Here is a 20,830-nt window from a genome sequence, read left to right as displayed (position 1 = left end):
ATGTTTTTTCAAAGTTTTAACCGGTATTTTTTCCTAAATTAGACTAAAATTTTAAGATTTTTTTTTATGATTTCTCATCTCATAAATATACGAAGAAAAACAATCAAATAAAATTAAAAATGTTAGTCGGTTATCTTTGTCATTTTTCTATTTATGAATAGAAATGAAAAAGGAAAAAGAAATTTCTTCGCTCCATAACGTGTGGCCAAAAATGGTGATCCAACACTAGAAGCGAAAGACCTTTCCTTCTCTCCCTCCTCAAAATGCCTTCCACTTTTGTTCCCCAAATCATTCTGATTTCTGAACCATCGCTCAAATGGCTCTCCTGCTCCAACACCCATCACTCTTCCACACCACTTCGTTTCTCTCCACATACAAAACCCCTTTGATCACCCTCTCGCAGACCCCAAAATCAATAGCCTCCAGGAAACCCAGAAACTGGGCAGTGAAGTGTACTACGGTGGCCGCGCCCGAAATCGGAAGTGGCAGCAACGAAGATGTTCTTGTTGTCGAGGAGAAAGGAAGGGTTAATGTGGTGGATTATGATTGGACAGAGGAATGGTACCCACTGTATCTAGCTAAGAACATACCAGAAGATGCGCCTTTGGGTTTGACAGTTTTCGATAAACAAGTTGTGTTGTATCGCGATGGTAAAGGCGAGCTTCAATGTTACGAGGATCGCTGTCCTCATAGGTAACTCAAAAAACTCTACTCTAACTGAATTTGCTCTCATTTGCTTATAGCAATTCATTGCGATTTATGATTAGGGTTTAGTATACTCCTGTGATATAATCCAATTTTGCTCAATTGGGGTCAGTTTTATGAGTTCTTTTCTCTTAGAAATGCGTACTAATCAGGGTGTGTTTGGATACGTGTTGCTCATAATCACATAGTGATAAAGCTAAGTAGATAATTTTGTGGTACCTTAATATCTAGTCTATCATCTCTCTAAATACAAAAATCCACAATAACTTTCCCAGTAATGCAACATTAACTTCTTGCATTCAATAACTCTAGTGATTGATCATGAGTGCTACTGCTTCAGGTTAGCAAAACTTTCTGAAGGCCAGTTGGTTGACGGAAGACTAGAATGTCTGTACCATGGGTGGCAGTTTGAAGGTGATGGAAAATGTGTCAAAATTCCTCAGGTATTTTTTATTTTTATTTTTATTTGTTTTTTAAATAATAATTTAGGGTTTAATGCAAGAAATAACAACAAACTTTCATTGATTTGTGTCTTATAATATTCTACAGTAATTTCATCCTATCACAACATTGTACTTTGAAAACTCTACCCAATTATAACAATGTCATCCAAATACAAAACAATGTTTACAGTATAAATTTATAATAGGGTATAGATAGTTCAAGTACAATGTCCTAATAAGAAAAAAAATGAAAGTAGAATGTTATAATTGGTGGATTTTTCAGAGTAAGATGTCTAAATAAGAAAAAGAATATTCAAAGTACAATGTTGTAATGGAAATTATGGAACGAAATGAAAGTAAGATGCTATAATATACAAATAAATGAAGTATATTGATGTTTCTTGCATTTAGCCTTCTAACTTTATGTCTGAATGCAAGAAATAGCATCGTGATTTCACTTATTAGTTATTTGTATTCGAATCTTCTTACTTTCTTTTACTTACATTAAAATATTGTACTTTATAATATTTACCATTTACACAATTATAGCATTATACTTTTACTTTTATCTTATTAGGATATTATAGTTTGAAAAAGCTACTCAGTTATAGCATTGAAAATCACTTTCGGGATGACAACATTGCTATTATTGGGTAGATTTGACAAAGTACAATGTTGTAATAGGAAGAAATGAAAATATGATGCCATAATAAACAAATAAATAAAAGTACGTTGCTAATTATTACATTTACAACAAACCTTAGATGTATCATTATATTTATCCGTCATTAATCCACAATCACATGCTACATGCATACAGCTTCCCGCAGATGCAAAAATCCCTCGGTCAGCATGCACCAAGACATACGAGGTAAAAGACTCCCAAGGTGTCGTGTGGATATGGATGTCACACAAAACCCCACCAAATCCCACCAAAATCCCGTGGTTTGAAAACTTCGCCCGACCCGGATTCCGTGATTTCTCAACCACTCATGAGCTTCCATATGATCACTCCATTCTTCTAGAAAACCTAATGGACCCCGCCCATGTCCCCATCTCACACGATCGAACCGATTGGAGCGCCAAACGTGAAGACGCCCAACCGCTTCGTTTCAAAGTAACTGAACGAACCGACCGCGGGTTCGCCGGTTGGTGGGGCCGCGAAGCGGACAATTCCACCCCGAACTTTCTAAAATTCGAGGCCCCGTGTAATCTACAAAATAACCGGGAAATCATCGATAAAGACGGTGTGACAAATTATTTCTCCGGGCTTTTTTTATGTCGGCCTACGGGGCAAGGAAAATCGATGCTTATTGTTAGATTCGGAAGCACGAAAAGATCGCCATTAGCGAATCTTTTCCCCGAATGGTATTTCCATCAAAATGCGGGTAAAGTATTTGAACAAGATATGGGATTTTTATCGTCTCAAAATGAGATTTTGATGAGAGAGAAAAAACCGACCAAGGAACTTTATATTAATTTAAGATCCTCGGATACATGGGTGGCTGAGTATAGAAAATGGATGGATAAAGCTGGGCACGGGATGCCGTATCATTTCGGTCATAGTACGATTTCGATGCCGGAAGTGGCGGCGGTGGTGGAGCATGCTCCGGCGGGGCTGGTGGCGAGTATTGCCGCTTCGTCTCCGGCGAAGGGCGGAATTGGAACAAAACATGCACCGAATCTTGCGAATAGGTATTTTCGGCATGTTGTTCATTGTAAAGAGTGTCGGAGTGTGGTGAAGGCTTTTGAAGCGTGGAAGAATGGGTTGTCGGTGGTGGCTGCTGTGGCGGTGACTTTTGCGATTTTGGTGTCTGGGCGGCAGTGGAAGGCTGCTCTGTTGCTGGCGACGGCGGTTTCTGTGGCGGGAGCTTACGCGTGCTCGACTGTTGTGGCGATGAACACGACCAATTTCATTAGAACTCATCGGAGATTGTAGAAATAAGAAAATTTGTTCAATTATACTTGTAATGTTGTTGTACAAAGATTCATAGCGATAGCTCCATGAAAGGGTCGGAGTGAAATTGAGTGTTGGTTTATCGATAGAAGTGTGCTACATTCATGAATCATGATCCCAATTTCAATACCAACAAATGGTTCTCACTATCCAAATTGTTTTCTATAATTGTTGCCTGTTTTTAGGTTGTATGTATGATTACTCTGAAAGGTCTAAAAGATAAAGATGATGTTTTTGGCAATGTATGAATTAGTATGAAGACTCAAAAAAATGAAAATGAGACTAATTTTTAGAAGACAAAAATCTAAACATGGTTTTGTTTTTCTAAATTTTCTTTATTAATTAGCTATATTTTTTTAAGAATTAAATAAAAAAGCTCATACAGTATATACCTTGATGAATTAAGTACTGTTTCCGTAAAAAATAAAAATCAGTGTATTTTGGATTATAAATATAAGAAACATGATATGTGGGTTAAAGATGCAAACTGACGAATAGTACAACGAAAACATTTGTAAATATTACAAGTTCCAATAATTTTCGGGACTTTCAAAACCCTTGGCGGCGTCGCATCTTCCCGCTCCCATTCGAGAACACACACAGACACATAGGGGTGATCCAGTCGCCGCCGCCGCCATTCTCTCTCTCGCCGCCGTCATTCGTCCGCCTCTGACCAGTGACCGCCATACAGGTATTGTGTTATCACACCTCCTCGATTAGTGTCTTTTTTATTATTCTGATCGCGTAACAGAAATTGGGAGAAACCCTTGAATTTTTCAAGGTTTATTTTCTGGTTTCTCTTTAAGTGTTTAACGGATTCGGATTTTGTTGGACTTCTTCAAGCTGCATCGATTTTGTTTTGCGATTAATTATCGATATAATCACTTGAGTTGTTGGAATTGTTCACTCCCCCTATCGATCTTCAAGTAATAGACCACCTTTTCATTCGTAGTATGGCATAGCATTTTACAATTGAAATTCAACACTATTCTCATTCGTATACAACTTTCCATTTTCCTGATCAGGTACAAGTTTGAAATGGGGCACCAACTCCACCATCACCACCAAGCCGTGGATGGTCTGGTGAACCTGTTTACCAAGGCCAACAACGACCTCATTATAGTCCAAAACCGCCTAGAGAAGGAGTTTCGAGAAACATATCCTGATAACGTACCCCCCCTTCCCTCCCTATTTGCTAATGCTATTTGTTGTTTTGAAACGATTTAATTGTATAATTACTCTATCGAATATTCAATTTCTGCAGGCAAATCCCATGAAGCTTGTGTCTAGGATCAAGAAGATCCAAGAAGAATTGCCCTCCCTAAAAGAGCAATGCCGTGAGTTACTCTCAGCCAAGCAGGTTAGCTGAAAAACAAATCTAGCTGAGTTTCTGGTTTGTTCAGATCATGAGATATATCATTTCTGTTGATTGTGATGTAGGATTTAATTGATAAAGCAAGGACAACTATCGTTGGGAACAGAGCATCATTGCAGAGGTTGCAATCTTCCATGGGCATCCCTGTCACTAGTGATTCTGACGATCCTTCTTTTACAAATTTTAATCAGGTGATTTTTGATGTCTAAATTTTCCTTGTTTCTTGGCATGGATACATTTCAGTTATGAACAAAATGTAAAATAGTTGCGAAATTTTTAACTATCCAGTTTACTCCTCTGTTGCAAATTGAAGAGTGCATAGTTATTTTATGACATTTTCCCTAAAAACAAAGAGGGAAATAAGAAGATTGTTATCTGTATTAAGTTTCCATGGTTGTGAGTTTTCCAAATGGTGCTTCTAGATTCTACACCATTTGCCAGTGAACAACCTATATTTATGATGGCAAGAAAGATATCCCATGACTGGCTGCAACATAGTGATGGTAAAATTTTAGGTGGATTTAGTTTTTTTTTTTTTTTTTTCCCCTAAACTTTCAAAACCAAAAGTTACTAGTAAAAATTATGTTTTTCAATGAAAATACTTAAAAGTCCATCTAAAATCTTCCCAACCTGTTATGCTTATGTGTGGTTTGGTCATTGGGGCTTATGCTCTATATTCATACCATGCTACATTTGTCTCATTTATATTCTTTTGAGGATCTTGAACTGTGTTCTCCCATGGAGTATTAGGAGATTGTAGTTTGAAAAATCTACCTAATAGGAAAAATGGAAGTAGGATGCTATTGTAAATAAATTAATGAAAGTGTGCTGTTATTTCTTGCATTGAACATTTTATTTACCCTTATTATACTTAATGTGATAAACAGGTTATTGATGAATGGGCAGTACAAGTGAGATCTAGAACAGGTAATGATCTATATGCTCAGATGAAGTTAAATTCATATCTTGCTCCTTTCAATCCAAAACAAGAGCTACTGGTTTTAACTTCAAAAGTGATTTTTTTTTTTGTCCTGTGAAATTGGAATAATCTTCCCTGATATATGTTAGAAGTATTGCAGGAGATGAGGGACATGAAGGTTCTGAGGATATTAACAAGATGCTATTCTCAGCAATTGTTCAAGGTAACTAAACCACTGATCATGATTCATGAATCTGTGTTTTAGGTTGAGTCCCAATTGGATGATAATCAGAAAGTTTGTTAAAAGCATTGCTTCAAGCTCTTTAACAATATGTGTTTGAGTCGTGTAAACTAAAAGATGACTACTCACCCAACAAAATCTAGAAATGATGATGCATGGGTTTGTATATAACTAGCGAGAGTTCTGAATTCTTTCCTTGAAACATTGAATGAGGATCTGTGAAGCTTCATATATGATCAGAGTTTTTGTATTTTGTATTATAGATTGGATCTGTTTATCTTTTATTTAATAAGGTTAATGAGTTCATCACTTAATATCAATGACTATGTATGTTTTTTTTTTTGAGAAAAAGACAAACAACTAAGCTTTTACCAAGATTTAAGCTTACTTCAAGGGTCTTCAATAAATAACCATCAATTTTGCACATCTTGCCTGTTAAATTGGCATGGTATACCTGTGTAATCACAATCACCATAAAATAACAATGTTGGAAAAAACTTGTTCTAAAGCATTTTGTGTAATGAATTTTGAAAAACCTTTTTCGTAGTAAAAAAACGAGCTTTATGTTGCTAAAAAAATGGTAGATTGAGATATTTTACCAAAAAAATATGAAGTAAAAATGAATGAAAAAAATGCATTATATAGGTGATCAATAAGGGGTAGACTAGATTCATTCTGCAGCCCATATAGTCATTTCGCATAAAACACCTCCGAAATTCATGTCTAATTCTAAAAAACCTTAATATTTCGCCTGATTCTTAAAAAAAAACTGGTGGATTAGATTCATTAAAGCCTAAAGCCTGCATAGTGTACTTCGTAATTGTTTTATCCCTAAAATTAAGTTTACATACAAAGTAAATTAGTTTTAAACTAATCATGGAATATGTCATAATTTTATTTAAAAGATTGATAAAATATAGAGTAAATAAAAAGTTATAATCAAGATGCAATATTAAGTTAGACTAGGGGTGACAATTTATGACACGACACGACAGAAATACACGACACAAAACGAAATTAGAACGAAATTGAATTTCGATTTCGTGTCTGTGTCTTGTTCATGTTAAGTATAAAAAACACGATGACATTTCATGTTCGTGTTTAAAATTAGACACGAAATAAGACATGATTTACCATTTATTTGTCGTGTTTGTCGTATTATATTTGATTAAATATGATTAAGTATTAATTAAATAAAATAGTTTTTAGTTTATGTTATATTTGTCGTGTTGTGTCGTATTTGTCGTTTTTTAATTCGTTCGTTTTCGTGTTAGTTCAAAAGGCACGACATTGTGTCGTGTCGTGTTCATGTTACCTAAAACTTTGTCTTCTTGTTTCGTGTCAGATAGAAACACGGAACAAATACATGATTTGTCACCCCTACGTTAGACCTTCCAGAATACCAACGATGAAGGGGCCCATGGTCTACGTGACCACGAGCATTGTTCGTGCACACCACCCCGGTCATTCGTGGTCGGGCGTTTTCGTAGTCCTCCGTGTTGCCTTCGACGGTCGATCATGACCAATAAAACTCATTTTTTCTCTTTTAGCCGTTCAACGATTAAAAAATTGAATTTATTAATTTTTAATATATATATATATATATATATATATATATATATATATATATATATATATATATATATTAAAAAATAAATTAATTTGCGTACAGGCCAAATGTCATTTCATGACATTTGAGAAACCACAGGGACCATTTTTGAAATTTGTTTGAAAAAATAAATTAATTTGCGTACAGGCCAAATGATGCTTATGTTGGGCGTAGTTGCACGTACGCTCATCGTAATCCCCTGTTATCCCATTAAGTGCTTAATACTCTACTCCAAAAGCTACAAACACCGATCTAAGTCCTTTTTAACGTCTTAAACCATAAAGTTGCTTACTTGACGGCTTTGCATGACCTTCATAAGCTCAAACTCCAAAAATGATAATGTACTTCCAAGGAAATAGTCTTAAATCATGCATGAGCCCATTAAGACTTCCAAGATGACAACTTTCTGCCTTAGGGACTCATTTAACACTGAGAGTGGCAACTCAAAGCCTAAGAATCGGATTTCAACCATAAAGTTCCATCCTTGAGACCAAAATGAACTAAAACTCACAATGGTAGATCTACATGAAAGAGTTGACAAGGTTGAGACTTTATACCTCCAAAAGTTTGCAAAGTTGATGAAGGTTCTGGATCTAGAAGCTTGACTCCAACCATAGCTTGATCACCAAGTTCCTTCTTCTTCAAGGTCCAAACATAACAAGTCATAACCCAACTAGATCCACATGAGAAAGCCACCAAGATCCAAACTTTATACTTTCTGAAGTTTGATCAATATGATTAGAGCTTGGATCCACAAGCTTCAAGCCAAGCAATGCTTCCTCAAGGAACTCCTTCTTCCACAATAAGCACCAAAAACACACTAAATCACCAAAAAGCTCAAGAATCACTCAAATTGAGGCTAATGGTCGATTTCTAGGGTTTAGAGGGATGGAGGCTGAAGATATTAGGGTTAGGTTAAGAGATAAGGAGCTTAAATAGGGTCCAAGACCCTAAAATAGGGTTCTGATCTGACTGGAGTACGCCCAACGTACATATGGTACGCCCAGCGTACTCCTGGGAACCTTCGCGACCATCCTGGTCAGTACGCCCAACGTACTACCCTCTTTAATAGTACTCCCCGCGTACTCGGCTAAGCCTGAATTCCGAAGGTCATAACTTCTTCGTTACAAGCCCGATTCCGATGATCCTTATATCCACGGAAAGGTGACGAGAAGCTCTACACATCTATCAACTCATATATTCCTTTAGACCTTCCGAACAAAAATTCATTTTCCACAAAAGCCCGAACTAACACTATACCGAAATACCCCTAAGCTCCAAAACACAAACTGAACACCCGAATCACTTCCAATACGTCACCCGCACCCACATGGGTCTAGATTTTACCTTCTCTAGAGCCATACTCCTTATGATGACCAACCTTCGGCACAACCTCAAACTAGAAGTCAATTCGGAACAGAGCATTATATATGGGTCTTTTTTCCCTGGATAAACCGTTTAAAATGTAATAAAAAACAAATTAATATGTTTTTTGAACTACAAATACATACTTTTATGTATTTAAAAATACACATATCAATAACAAAACTTGTTCAATCATAAACGTGTTTATATATAATATTAAAAAACTATAAATACAACATTTAATTAAATATTTTTTTCGTATATAAACACGATTTTTTTTGCATGAACAAGTATATTATGAAAAAAAATACTTAGGGTAAAAGTGTACAAAAATTATATATCTAAGGGTAAAAACGTAAAAAACTGTAAATTTAAGGGTTTTTTGCGAAGTTAATATAATGGTAACCTAGAAAACCTGTTATCACCATTAAAAAGGTAAATCCAAACATTTTTTGGAAAATGTGAGGGTAAAAACGGACATAAAATCCAATTTTAGGTAAAACCGATAAAACCCTAAAAAGCTGAGGGTTTTTATGTCATTAACCCTTGTTTGTTTTCTTTTTTATTCTAGCCTTTTCTTTAAGCAATGTAGTGTTTTTAAATTAATTTAATGTTTTTTTATTGAATGAAGAAATAAAAAATTATATGGTTTTACTGTATTTTCGAATTAAAAAATAAATAAATAAATGATATGGAACGGAGTGTCATAATTTTAACGGTTGAATGAGAAGATCATATGACATCCATCATTATATTTTAGTGGTTACATTATATTTTAGTGGTTAGTTGTGGATATTTTCTACCAAGTTAAAACAAACTTCTAATATAACTATGACATTCTTTAATAACTTTTGAAAGATTTAAAAATTAAGCCGATTCATAACGAAGCTTAAATAATAATAATAAAAGAAAAGACTATTATAAAGACAATTTACAATAACGTGCGACAAATTTGAACGAAACTAACTTCTTAAACTCAAACCGTTAAACATCAACAATCTTGTATTCTTCAATACTGAATAAAGAAAAAACCTTCAAGTAATTGCAGGAATTCTAATGATGGAAAACTAATCACTGGCCGGCGGCAGATGGTTGAATCCTGTCGACAGAAACCCAAAACGGTCCGCAGGCTCGGGTAGCCAGCTCCGGATAACCTTCTGCAACAAGCATATCCCCCAATAGGCCTATCGGCGACGGAGAGTAGTCGGAGTTCGAAGGCGGCAGTGGGCGGAGATGAAAATTCAGATAGAAGACATGAGTGTCGCTTGACTGCTGCCGGGTTCTTAATTGCATATAATAACGATTCGACTGTTGCACCGGGAAGACATGGCGGCAGAGGGGGCAGGTGTTGTTTATTGAGAACCATGGGAGGATACACTTACGGTGGAAGAGGTGGTGGCAGTTTGGTAGCCGGATAAGCTTATCTTGGCAGATGAAATCGTCCGTGCAGATGGCACAGGTGGTGGTCGGAAGTGCTTTTAGAAGGGAACAGCGGGCGATAATTTTCGGTAAACGACGGATGAAGTCGGTGGAGGCTGGCGACATATTGGTTCTGATTTATGTAATATTCCCAAGTTTACTTGGACAGAGCGCGATGGTTTATCGTGAGGCTTGAGACTTACACTTTGGAAGATGGAGAACGATTATTTATGTAGCGAAAGTTGGAGGATTAAAAAGGAAAGTAACAAAGTAGATTTATACTAAATTTATGTATATAGATTATAGATATCACTATTCACAGAAGTATAGTTGGAAAACAATTCCTAAATTATTTTCAACAACAAGAAGAAGAAAATATTGTTATCTACCGTGTCATCAAGTCTGATCAGTTGCCTTAATTCTAAATCATATTTTTAAAATCATATAGCATAATACAACACACCAAACAATTTAACTTAGGGTTAACTAACAATAACCCATGAAAACTCTTTGAAAATTTTAATCTCACTATTATCACTAATGCATCCCATGACTAAATTAAGGCCCACATGGAAATAATAACTAATAATAATTTTCTTATGATTCGGTAAGTTTGTCTTTGATAATCCAAGGGTAAATAATAACTAAAAAAACCTATCGATTTTTTTTTCAAACAAAACAATCTTTTCATGAACCACAATTGCATTATGTTGGTGATAATATTAGGGAATATGACATTAAATGTTGAATCTGAAAAAATGATATGTCAAATTTAAGAGACATAAAATTATATTTTTTATTTGTAATTATATAAAACGTCTTTCAATCTTAACTTATCCAAATCATCAAGGTGATAAAAGTAGACTATTATATATCAAAATTGGACCATATCAACTTAAAAAATCAAAGTATCTTTTTGTTCCTTGTTGTTCTAACGGTTGTATGCATAGTTTTCAACAACTTCGTTTTATGATGATCATGAATCGATGCTTATGGTTTTCTGAAGACGATACTACAAAGATCATTGCAGTTTCTATTTAGACAATTTTTCTCGGTCAACTTATCTTTCAATGTGCAGACTATTATGTTATTTGGATATAAAATAATTTTTTATTATCTTATTATGAGGTAAGCCTCATCTATTATTGAATCATAGTTCCTCGCAACAACAAAGAATAAAGAAGTTCCAAGAAGTAACCCACACATTTGGTGTTTTTATGGAGCAATCAAGGTTCCTTCGGTGTTGATGAGGAATGAGGTGTCATCAAGCTAGTTTGGAATCAAAGCTTTACTTGCTCTTGTTGTGGATTAAACCTTAGAAACTTAGAAAATTTGTCTTGTGATGCGTACATAGGATGGTGATGAGCATGAGAGGAAACAGGTACTGAGTCAGGGAACATGTTCCGAATACCAAATTGGGTGGAAAGTTGATACCGAACAACGAACCGAACTAACATTACGGGTACCGGTACCAGTACCGGGAATGGGACCGATTTTCGGTACTAGCATCGATACTGACAATATCGAATCCCGAATTTCATGATTTTAGAGTACCGAGTATTGTCTCATATTAACATAAACAATGTTGGGTCGGTACTGATTCAGATTGGAAATTTTGATACTCTTGCTAACCCATATTTTAAGATAGATTCATATTGGTTCTAACTTTTAAAGGCTTTAAGATAAATTCATATTGCTTCTAGATTATAAAAGTTTTATGATTATAGGAAGTAGTGGAGGGAGACCCACCAAAGCATGAAAATAAATTCATATTTATTCGAAGAGTGCACAACCGCATGGATAAGCTCGTATTAACCCGACCTAAAGTGTAAATACTTTTAGTTAAATATTGCGCTGAAATTTGAAATTATATTATTCAATAATTGATAAAATTTGTCATGAAAATATTGGGTTGTCACCATCTAATTTTGGAAGTTCAGATCTTGCTAATTATAAAGTTTTGCAAATTTATCGATTTAGCCATTGGAACATGTTATAACATGTTCTTATCGGTCTACGTGGCATGCTACACAAATAATTTCTTATGTTCATCGACATAATTTCTCGCCATATCTTGTTCCCACTCAAACTCACATTATCAGACAAGGCCTCCAAATCATCATTGTCGTTCTGGTCAATAGGTTCAAAAACAAAAGGCAATCATAAATGGAATTCATTACGTGGATGTATATAATAACGATGCAATGTCAAAATAATAAAGTGATGTGGTTCTCTTGATTTTATAGCAATACAACGCATGAATAATTAAAGGAAATAATAGCACAACATTACACCCTAACGCCTAATATATTTAAGAAATTCTTTAATAATTTTTTAAAGATTCGCAAATTTACCCGATTCATAATGAATATAAAATGATATGAAAAGCTAACAAAAATGAAGAATCTGAAAGGCAATCTTTCATTAACCAGTTAAACTCAAACATCAACAATCTTGTATTCTTCAAGAATCAATAAAGAAAAAAACCCTCAAGATTCTTAACACGCATTTGTATTATATCCCACAAGATACCAACTACGAAACAACATGAGTGATTCGGTATCTTGTGGGACGGGAAGACCTAGGATGTAGAAGATCATAACATGAGTGATTCGGCAGATTTTGATTCCTATATAAGATCCATCTGTATAGATATCACCATCTACATCCAGAAAGCCGTATGCTTTGGAAGAAGCTTGTACAGTTTGGGAAGGGGTTTTGATTGATAAAAAAGAAGAATCTACTTCAACCGATATGCCCTTAGGCACGGCCATACATAACATAGAAATCACACTTGGAAAGGGTGGACAATTAGCTAGAGCAGCGGGTGCTGTAGCGAAACTGATTGCAAAAGAAGGGAAATCGGCCACATTAAAATTACCTTATGGGGAGGTCCGTTTGATATTCAAAAACTGCTCAGCAACAGTCGGACAAGTGGGGAATGTTGGGGTGAACCAGAAAAGTTTGGGTAGAGCCGGATCTAAGCGTTGGCTAGGTAAGCGCCCTGTAGTAAGAGGAGTAGTTATGAACCCTGTAGACCATCCACATGGGGGTGGTGAAGGGAGGGCCCCAATTGGTAGAAAACAACCCACAACCCCTTGGGGTTATCCTGCACTTGGAAAAAGAAGTAGAAAAAGGAATAAATATAGTGATAATTTGATTCTTCGTCGCCATAGTAAATAAGAGAGAAAATAGAATTTCTTTCTTCGTCTTTACAAAACAAAAAAAATAGGAGGAAGCTGTGACACGTTCACTAAAAAAAAATCCGTTTGTAGCGAATAATTTATTAAAAAAAATAAATAAGCTTAACACAAAAGCAGAAAAAGAAATAATAATAACCTGGTCCCGGGCATCTACCATTATACCCATAATGGTCGGCCATACTATTGCTATCAATAATGGAAAGGAACATTTAGCTATTTATATAACAGATCGTATGGTAGGACACAAATTGGGAGAATTTGCACCTACTTTAAATTTCCGAGGCCATGCAAAAAGCGATAATAGATCGCGTCGTTAAAAAACGTTTGTTTATGTATAATAATATATATAGATATTTATCATTGATTAGTAGGAGGCGAACTTTATGTTAAATAAGAGAACAACAGAAGTATATGCTTTAGGTCAACATATATCTATGTCTGCTCACAAAGCGCGAAGGGTAATTGATCAAATTCGTGGGCGTTCCTACGAAGAAACACTTATGATATTAGAACTCATGCCTTATCGAGCATGTTATCCAATTTTTAAATTAGTTTATTCTGCAGCAGCAAATGCTAGTTTCAATATGGGTTCGAATGAAGTAAATTTAGTCATTAGTAAAGCTGAAGTCAATGAAGGTACTATTGTGAAGAGATTAAAACCTCGCACTCGAGGGCGTAGTTTTGCGATACAAAAACCTATCTGCCATATAACTATTGTAATGAAAGATATATCCTTAGATGAATATATAGATACCGACTCTATTACATGGTCACAAAAACCTAAATTGAAAAAAAAGCATACAACTATGTCGTATTATGATATGTATAGTAATGGGGGAACATGGGACAAAAAATAAATCCAATTGGTTTCAGACTTGGTACAACCCAAGGTCATCATTCCCTTTGGTTCGCACAACCAAAAAATTATTCTGAGGGTCTGCAAGAAGATAAAAAAATAAGAACTTATATCCAGAATTATGTACAAAAAAATATGAAAACATCTTCTGGCGTCAAGGGAATTGCACGTATAGAGATTCAAAAAAGAATCGACCTGATCCAAATCATAATCTATATGGGATTTCCAAAAATCTTAATTGAAAGTCGACCCCGAGGAATCGAAGAATTACAGATGAATTTACAAAAAGAATTTCATTCTGTAAATAGAAAACTTAACATTGTTATCACACGAATTGAAAAGCCTTACGGAAACCCTAATATTCTTGCAGAATTTATAACGGGCCAATTAAAAAATAGAGTTTCTTTTCGCAAAGCAATGAAAAAGGCTATAGAATTAACTGAACAAGCAGATACAAAAGGAATTCAAGTGCAAATTGCAGGACGTATCGACGGAAAAGAAATTGCGCGTGTTGAATGGATCAGAGAGGGGAGGGTTCCTCTACAAACCATTCGAGCTAAAATTGATTATTGTTGCTATACAGTTCGAACGATCTATGGGGTATTAGGCATCAAAATTTGGATATTTATAGACGGGGAATAATAAACCTTTATTCCTTTTGCATTCTATCCAGCGATGGAACAAAAAATGAGAAATTCGTTTCTTCTTTTTATTTTGTGTTCAATAAAAAAAATGAACAATTATAATTCTATAGGGTTGAATAAAAATTCAATTAATCTTTTGATTCGCACAACCAAAATGGATACCAACTACGAAACAAAATGGATCCTAAAACCTTTTAAAGAGCACCCATGACCCATCCATGATCATCCAATCAAATCAAAATACACAGAATCATCAAAGATCATACTGTCAATTATCCCAACTTGAGATTTTATCTGCAACAAAATAATTAACAATGCCCCAAAATATAATGCAATTTCTGTAACTTTCTGCAGCAACATACTTTAACAATACTATTTTTCCAATCAACATTCCAAGGTAAAAATAAAATCATCATTTCCACCATTTCACATACAGGGTAAACTAGTCATTGTGGGGACAAGAGTTAAACAGACAAATACACACAATTACACAAACAATAATACTTTATCCAACCAAAACTCGAGAGTAAAACAATCGTTTTTGACACGTCATAGGGATATATACGTAAAATTCAAATTTATAGGGTAAAATGGTCTTTTGACGAACTTATGGACTCTTCAGCCGGAAATAGGTCAAAAGGTTTCAGGATGACAAAAAATCATGCGAGGGGCTTAATTTGACCATGGTCAAACAATATTTAAGAGTTAAGACAGACGGCCGAATTTACACTATTTTTGAGATGGAGGAACCAATGTAGTAAGAAATGAGAAATGGGAGGAGATGTAATACCATGTTCTTGAAACTTCTGATAGTTTCACTTAATAGTGTGAAGAGAAGATTGTTTTATAGATAGGTCCTTCTCCTTCCACTTCTTAGCAATCCTTTTTAGAATCACAACACTTTGCTTCTAAACTATCCTCATAAAGTAAACCTTCTCCTGCAAAAATATATATATTTGGATGAATAAATAAAATTTAAAAATCTTTTTGTTGTGTGAAATAATAGTGAAAAACAATATATGTACAAAACCCACGCATTGTTTATAAGAATCAGGATTTTGAGTTAAGCACCAGATAAAAATGCCAGATGGCTTCAATGGGTAGCTCCAAGATTCCTGCCAAAAAAAGTGTTTGGTATGATGTAACTAGGAAAAGGAATGGAATGGTTTATTACAACGGAATGAGAAAATGGTTTCCGTTTTGTCTCATTGATTGAATGTAATGGACATAGGTTACATAAAATGGATGCTCAAGTAAAGATAGAGATGCAAATTGGGTCAAATATATTATATTCCATGTTCAAATTCCCATATACAGGGCCTGTGTGCCCAAATCTTTCAACAGAGTTCATAGATTTGGAATCAAATGGATTCGAGTTTAACCTAACAGCCCCTAAAACCAAAAACCAAACGATTTGAATAATGAACAATAAAAAAAAATAAGTCATAATCTTTTCCAATAATACCAAATGCATAATGAAAATGGCCATTCGAGGAAACCCCAGTTGAATTTTGGAAAAATCAAATAACTGAAATCTTCAAACATCATTGCACATGGAGATATGGGAGAAGGATTATCTTTTGAGACATCACCAGTTGCAAGAGTACGTGTCCCATTACAATAACAGTAAAAAGTACAGTGGATTTTTTCAACCTCCTGTTTGATTCCATAATCAACAACAGAAAACAGATTAGGCTCAAATAATCAAACTCGAAGACAGAGATAGGGGGGCTGTACTTTGCATCCCATGTACAGTATATTTAAAACTTACAAACAAAAGCGGCACAGATCAAAACTTGTTAACCAATCAAATTTATCCCCAGTAACTATATAACAATCCCTTTTACATGATCTCAGCAATTGTGCTTCAACATCAATGCATCACAATCATCTTTGTTCTTGAAGAAGATTCTTCTAATTTCTTCTTGCTACTGCTACTAGCATCTGAAAACCTGTCAACATCATAGATTTGGCACGAAATTCTCCTCCCCCAATTACAAATCCCACTCTTCAAATCAACCCCAAACGTCATGTCAGTTTCATTCTTACCACCGCCAATCTTAAAACTTATCTTTTTCCTTTTCTCTGGCAACTTGCTGATTTCCTTATCTGATTCGGTAGGTTGCATCTTCTTCTCCCATGCGGTTTCACCTTCATTTGATGCAGTAACGATCGGTTGTTCTCTCGCGTCACTGATTTTAGGGAAATCCGGTAACCATCTCGGAACGTGATTCCATTTGGTATTCTGATTGGGAAAACATGGTGAATTTGATGGAAGTGTAGGGCTTCGACGAGGCAAGGGTTTTGCAAAGGGGATTTCGCGACTCCGATAGACAAACTTCATCGTGTCACGGAGGATCGATGAACCGCTGAGTATATATAATCTTCTTTTAGGATCTGAGTTTCCATGGAATCCAATGTCGGAATGAAGATCTTCCAATGCACGGACGATGTCGTAAAGGTTGCACTGCGTCCGGCCGGTGGATCCAGCGGAGGTAGTAGAGTACTTCGCCAGTGATCGAATGTGCCTGACGGCAACGTCCGTTAGGGTTTTGAGTGCTGAGATTTGAGCGCCTTGATATCCGACGGACTGACACATCTGTGCGACGGCGATTCTCATGACTGCCGTGTTGAAATCCGAATTTTCCAAATCACTTTTATTGGATGATCGGGATGAATCTTTGATTTTCTTCTTCTTCATTGTAATCAAATAAAAAACACACACACACTCAAGTAACTAGTCCAATCTGTTTTCAAGGAGAGATTTCTCTGTATTTAAGCTTACGATTGATCTTCACTCTTCACGATGACCTAACCCAACCCAAGAAGAAATGGAAGAGTTTAAAATAATTTGGGCCCAATTACTTATGTCCATATATATACTAAATGGAATTGTCGGCGGAGTTGTCCATCTGCACTTGTCGCCATCAAGTTTTTGAAATAAGATTTTGTAACCTTTTACTTTGTATAATAGTATATTCAATCCTTCAGCTTTAAATTTTTTAAAACATGGCTATCATCTTACACTCCGTAGAATGTCATTTTTATCTCTTTAATTTTTAACTTTCTAAATCGTTACTTTCATCTTTTCATTTTTTAAACTTTTGAGTTAAACCCCGGTAAGATATATAACATGTTTTCCTATAATTGCTTCCCCTAACCTTGTAAAATGTCATTTTAAGATAATTGGTTTTGAACACTATAAAATTCGTTAACTTAAGAAAAAAATGTGTTTATTTTTATGTATGTGTCAAACATAAATTCGAGATAATTAATGTTTTGTCTTAAATTTAGTAATTTCGTTCGTTAATTAAAAAAAAAAAAACCTTACTTGGTTTCTTATGTACATTTCAATATAAATTCGAGTTTGTTTACGTTTCGATGTAATTTTTTTTCTTCAGATTTTCATGCTTTTATTTTTATATACACCTTTTACGTATGAGTCATCTAGGATGAAAGTGGGTCCAAATCCAGTCCGGATAGACCTGGACCCAGAAAACCCGAAAACCAGTTAACGGGATTTTGTATGATCGAAAATCACACCGGTATATATGAACTGGTTTTGGTTCGGTTCCAGATAAAATACTGGGTAAAGTGGGTCTAAAATCGGGAAAACCATAATTTTTTCATAATTACTTAATGTGTTGAACTTTGAAATTTTTAAACATTGATATTCTGATATTGACAAACTGTAAGTCATTGAATATTAAACCGAAAATAAAAAAATATATATAATTTAAAATCATATATCTAAACTATATGTTCGAAAAAACCTCATAATAATCTGACTTCAAACAAATAATATACGTACGATTTTATGAAATTTTGTATATTAATTATGAGTTAAACAAAATAAAGGCTTTTTTTATTTTATATTTTACATGTTTTTTATGTTTTCTTGTTTATTTGATAAATTATGAAGATAGTTCATTTTAAAAAGGGGGAAAAAGACAAAATTACAAAAAAAAAAAACTACGAATGGTTTTTATTTTATTAGGTTAAAATCTAAATTTTGGAAAAATTATGGATTTTGTCCTTTTCACTTGCAAATTTGGTTCATGATAAAATTTGAAAGTTTGTTTTACCCTTTATAAAATTATTTTCGACAAAATTACGTAAATGCTCGTTGTGGTTGACACAATTGATCAAGTATGGTCTTTATGACAAATTTTATGTATAAATGATCCTTGTGGTTTCAAAATCTTACAAAGACAGTCATTTTGGCTAACAACGTTAACCTTTTCAGTTAGGCCCTTGTGAAATGACATATTTATCCTTCCCACCATAGGGACCATTTATGTACTTTGTTCCCGCCATAGGAACCATTTATGTAACCTCATATATTACTTACTATTATTTTTTTATTTTATTTATTTATATTACTATGATTTAGATTTTTTTTACTTTTTTTTCGAATATATTATTTAATGTTTTTTTTTTCACTTACACTTTTTGATATTTTATTCGTATATTTTATTTTTCTAAGTTTTTGACATTTTTTTAACACATTTACTAATATTTGTTTTAATTTTTTGTTTGAATAATTTTTTCTTTATTTTTTTTACTTTTTGTTTGAGTATATTTTTTAATGTTTTTTTTCTACAATTTGTTTGTTTGTATTTATTGAAGATTTCATAGTCACTATAATCATAGTTCCTAGCTTAATTCACTTATAATCATATTTTCCGTTTTTTTTGTTCTTTTAATATAGATAAGGTGTCATAAGTATTATTTTATAATTCAAATATATAACTATATAATACATATAAGGTTGTATAATTATTATGTTTGTAAAGTTTTTTATAAACATTTTTAATAAAAAATTGTTAAACGTGAATATGATTAATATAAATTAGGTACACATAGGCTAACCTAAGAATGTCTCATAGTATTGACGAGAGCGTCCATGTCATTTTACATTGAACTTAACTTTAGTATTTTCAAATTATTTAATTCTTTTAGACATTTTTTATTAGCATATATGTTTCAATTAGCCTATCTATACTAACCATATTCACATTTAACAAAAAAAATTATATGTTTTAAAAAATATTTATAAAAAACTTTACATAAATAATAATTATACAACCTGATGTGTTATATAGTTATATATTTGAATTAAAAAAAATATTATATAACCTTATATACATACATACATACATACATACATACATATATATATATATATATATATATATATTAAAAGAATAAAAAATAGAAAAATATGATTGTAAGTGCATTAAGTTACAAATTGTGACTATAGTGACAATGAAATCTTTAACAAACATAAACAACCAAAATGTAAAAAGATCATTAAAAATATATATTTGAACAAATAATAAAAAAATATAAGAAATTATTCAAGAAAAAAGTCAAAAGAAATATTAATAAATGTATTCGAATAAAACGTTAAAAAAAATAGTCGAACAAAATATCAGGAAATGCAAGCGAAAAAATTAAAAAAAAAACTTCAAAAGTATATTCGAACAAAATGTCAAAAAAAATTCTAAATCATAGAAATATAATTAAATTAAATAAAAATAATAATATACAAAGTTACATAAATCGTACCCGTGGCGTGAACAAATTACATAAATGGTCCTTATGGCATGAAGGGCACATGGGTCATTTCACAAAGGACTTGACTGAAAAAGTTAAAACCGTGAGCCAAGAGGACTGCTTTTGCAAGGTTTTAAAACCACATGGACCACAAAATTTGTCATAAAGACCAAGGTTGGTCAAGTGTATCAACCACAAGGACCATTTATGTAATTTTGTCTTTATATAACCTACATCTCTCTCTCTCTCTCTCTCTCTCTATATATATATATATATATATATATATATATATATATATAGAGAGAGAGAGAGAGAGAAAGAAGAGACAGAAAGAAGAGACATAGGTTCATCTGAAAGCTAGTTTTACTATGTAAACAAAACAACCAAATCCAACATTTGATCATATTAATCTATCATTGAGGTTAAGATACAATTTCTAAATTTCTTGATTTAAATTAGACAAATCTGCAAAAATAGTCCTTGTGGTTTGTATTTTTTTGGGTTTTGGTCCAAACCCTAATTTTTTGCTTTGTGG

General features: G+C 33.7%; 5 protein-coding genes across 9 annotated transcripts; 4 read left to right on the top strand and 1 right to left on the bottom strand.

Moving 5' to 3' along the window:
* Positions 1-198: 198 nt before the first annotated feature.
* LOC111917282 (protein TIC 55, chloroplastic) lies at positions 199-3,254 on the top strand. Its single transcript, XM_023912966.3, has 3 exons — positions 199-693; positions 1,046-1,148; positions 1,969-3,254. The coding sequence occupies exons 1-3, from the start codon at positions 317-319 to the stop codon at positions 3,085-3,087; spliced, it is 1,599 nt and encodes a 532-aa protein (XP_023768734.2). The 5' UTR covers positions 199-316; the 3' UTR covers positions 3,088-3,254.
* Positions 3,255-3,600: 346 nt separating this feature from the next.
* LOC111917283 (uncharacterized) lies at positions 3,601-5,960 on the top strand. Its single transcript, XM_023912969.3, has 6 exons — positions 3,601-3,796; positions 4,131-4,275; positions 4,370-4,465; positions 4,546-4,671; positions 5,368-5,407; positions 5,560-5,960. The coding sequence occupies exons 2-6, from the start codon at positions 4,144-4,146 to the stop codon at positions 5,628-5,630; spliced, it is 465 nt and encodes a 154-aa protein (XP_023768737.1). The 5' UTR covers positions 3,601-3,796; positions 4,131-4,143; the 3' UTR covers positions 5,631-5,960.
* A 6,620-nt stretch (positions 5,961-12,580) lies between these two features.
* Positions 12,581-13,271, top strand: LOC122197094 (50S ribosomal protein L2, chloroplastic). Its single transcript, XM_042900559.2, has 2 exons — positions 12,581-12,592; positions 12,686-13,271. Exons 1-2 carry the CDS (start codon positions 12,581-12,583, stop codon positions 13,214-13,216), a joined length of 543 nt encoding a protein of 180 aa, XP_042756493.1. The 3' UTR covers positions 13,217-13,271.
* A 667-nt stretch (positions 13,272-13,938) lies between these two features.
* Positions 13,939-14,836, top strand: LOC122196837 (30S ribosomal protein S3, chloroplastic). Its single transcript, XM_042900035.2, has one exon. The coding sequence runs from the start codon at positions 14,078-14,080 to the stop codon at positions 14,732-14,734; it is 657 nt and encodes a 218-aa protein (XP_042755969.2). The 5' UTR covers positions 13,939-14,077; the 3' UTR covers positions 14,735-14,836.
* A 386-nt stretch (positions 14,837-15,222) lies between these two features.
* On the bottom strand, positions 15,223-17,575 carry LOC111917284 (transcription initiation factor TFIID subunit 8). 5 transcript variants are annotated; one of them, XM_023912971.3, is made up of 3 exons: positions 16,202-17,575; positions 15,771-15,851; positions 15,223-15,674 (listed from the first exon to the last, which is right to left on the bottom strand). In XM_023912971.3, exon 1 carries the CDS (start codon positions 17,435-17,437, stop codon positions 16,610-16,612), a length of 828 nt encoding a protein of 275 aa, XP_023768739.1. In that variant the 5' UTR covers positions 17,438-17,575; the 3' UTR covers positions 15,223-15,674; positions 15,771-15,851; positions 16,202-16,609. The 5 variants fall into 5 exon arrangements, with proteins under 5 accessions (XP_023768739.1, XP_023768743.1, XP_023768742.1 ...); XM_023912975.3 differs by having other exon boundaries at positions 15,808-15,851; XM_023912974.3 differs by having other exon boundaries at positions 15,771-16,392; positions 16,508-17,575.
* Between the last annotated feature and the right edge of the window lie 3,255 nt (positions 17,576-20,830).

This window comes from Lactuca sativa, chromosome 3, assembly GCF_002870075.4.
Source record: "Lactuca sativa cultivar Salinas chromosome 3, Lsat_Salinas_v11, whole genome shotgun sequence".
Taxonomy (NCBI): Eukaryota; Viridiplantae; Streptophyta; class Magnoliopsida; order Asterales; family Asteraceae; genus Lactuca; species Lactuca sativa.
The sequence above is the reverse complement of the archived record's forward strand: the minus strand, read 5'-3'. Positions and strand labels throughout refer to the sequence as shown.

Excerpts from the sequence above, each read along its gene's own strand:
- LOC111917283 (XM_023912969.3), top strand. The coding sequence starts at position 4,144 with ATGGGGCACCAACTCCACCATCACCACCAAGCCGTGGATGGTCTGGTG. Across the intron at positions 4,466-4,545 it reads AGTTACTCTCAGCCAAGCAG|GATTTAATTGATAAAGCAAG; the intron begins GTTAGCTGAAAA and ends ATTGTGATGTAG. Across the intron at positions 5,408-5,559 it reads ACAAGTGAGATCTAGAACAG|GAGATGAGGGACATGAAGGT; the intron begins GTAATGATCTAT and ends GAAGTATTGCAG.
- LOC111917282 (XM_023912966.3), top strand. The coding sequence starts at position 317 with ATGGCTCTCCTGCTCCAACACCCATCACTCTTCCACACCACTTCGTTT. Across the intron at positions 694-1,045 it reads GAGGATCGCTGTCCTCATAG|GTTAGCAAAACTTTCTGAAG; the intron begins GTAACTCAAAAA and ends CTACTGCTTCAG. Across the intron at positions 1,149-1,968 it reads AATGTGTCAAAATTCCTCAG|CTTCCCGCAGATGCAAAAAT; the intron begins GTATTTTTTATT and ends ACATGCATACAG.
- LOC122196837 (XM_042900035.2), top strand. The coding sequence starts at position 14,078 with ATGGGACAAAAAATAAATCCAATTGGTTTCAGACTTGGTACAACCCAA.
- LOC111917284 (XM_023912970.3), bottom strand. The coding sequence starts at position 17,437 with ATGAAGAAGAAGAAAATCAAAGATTCATCCCGATCATCCAATAAAAGT.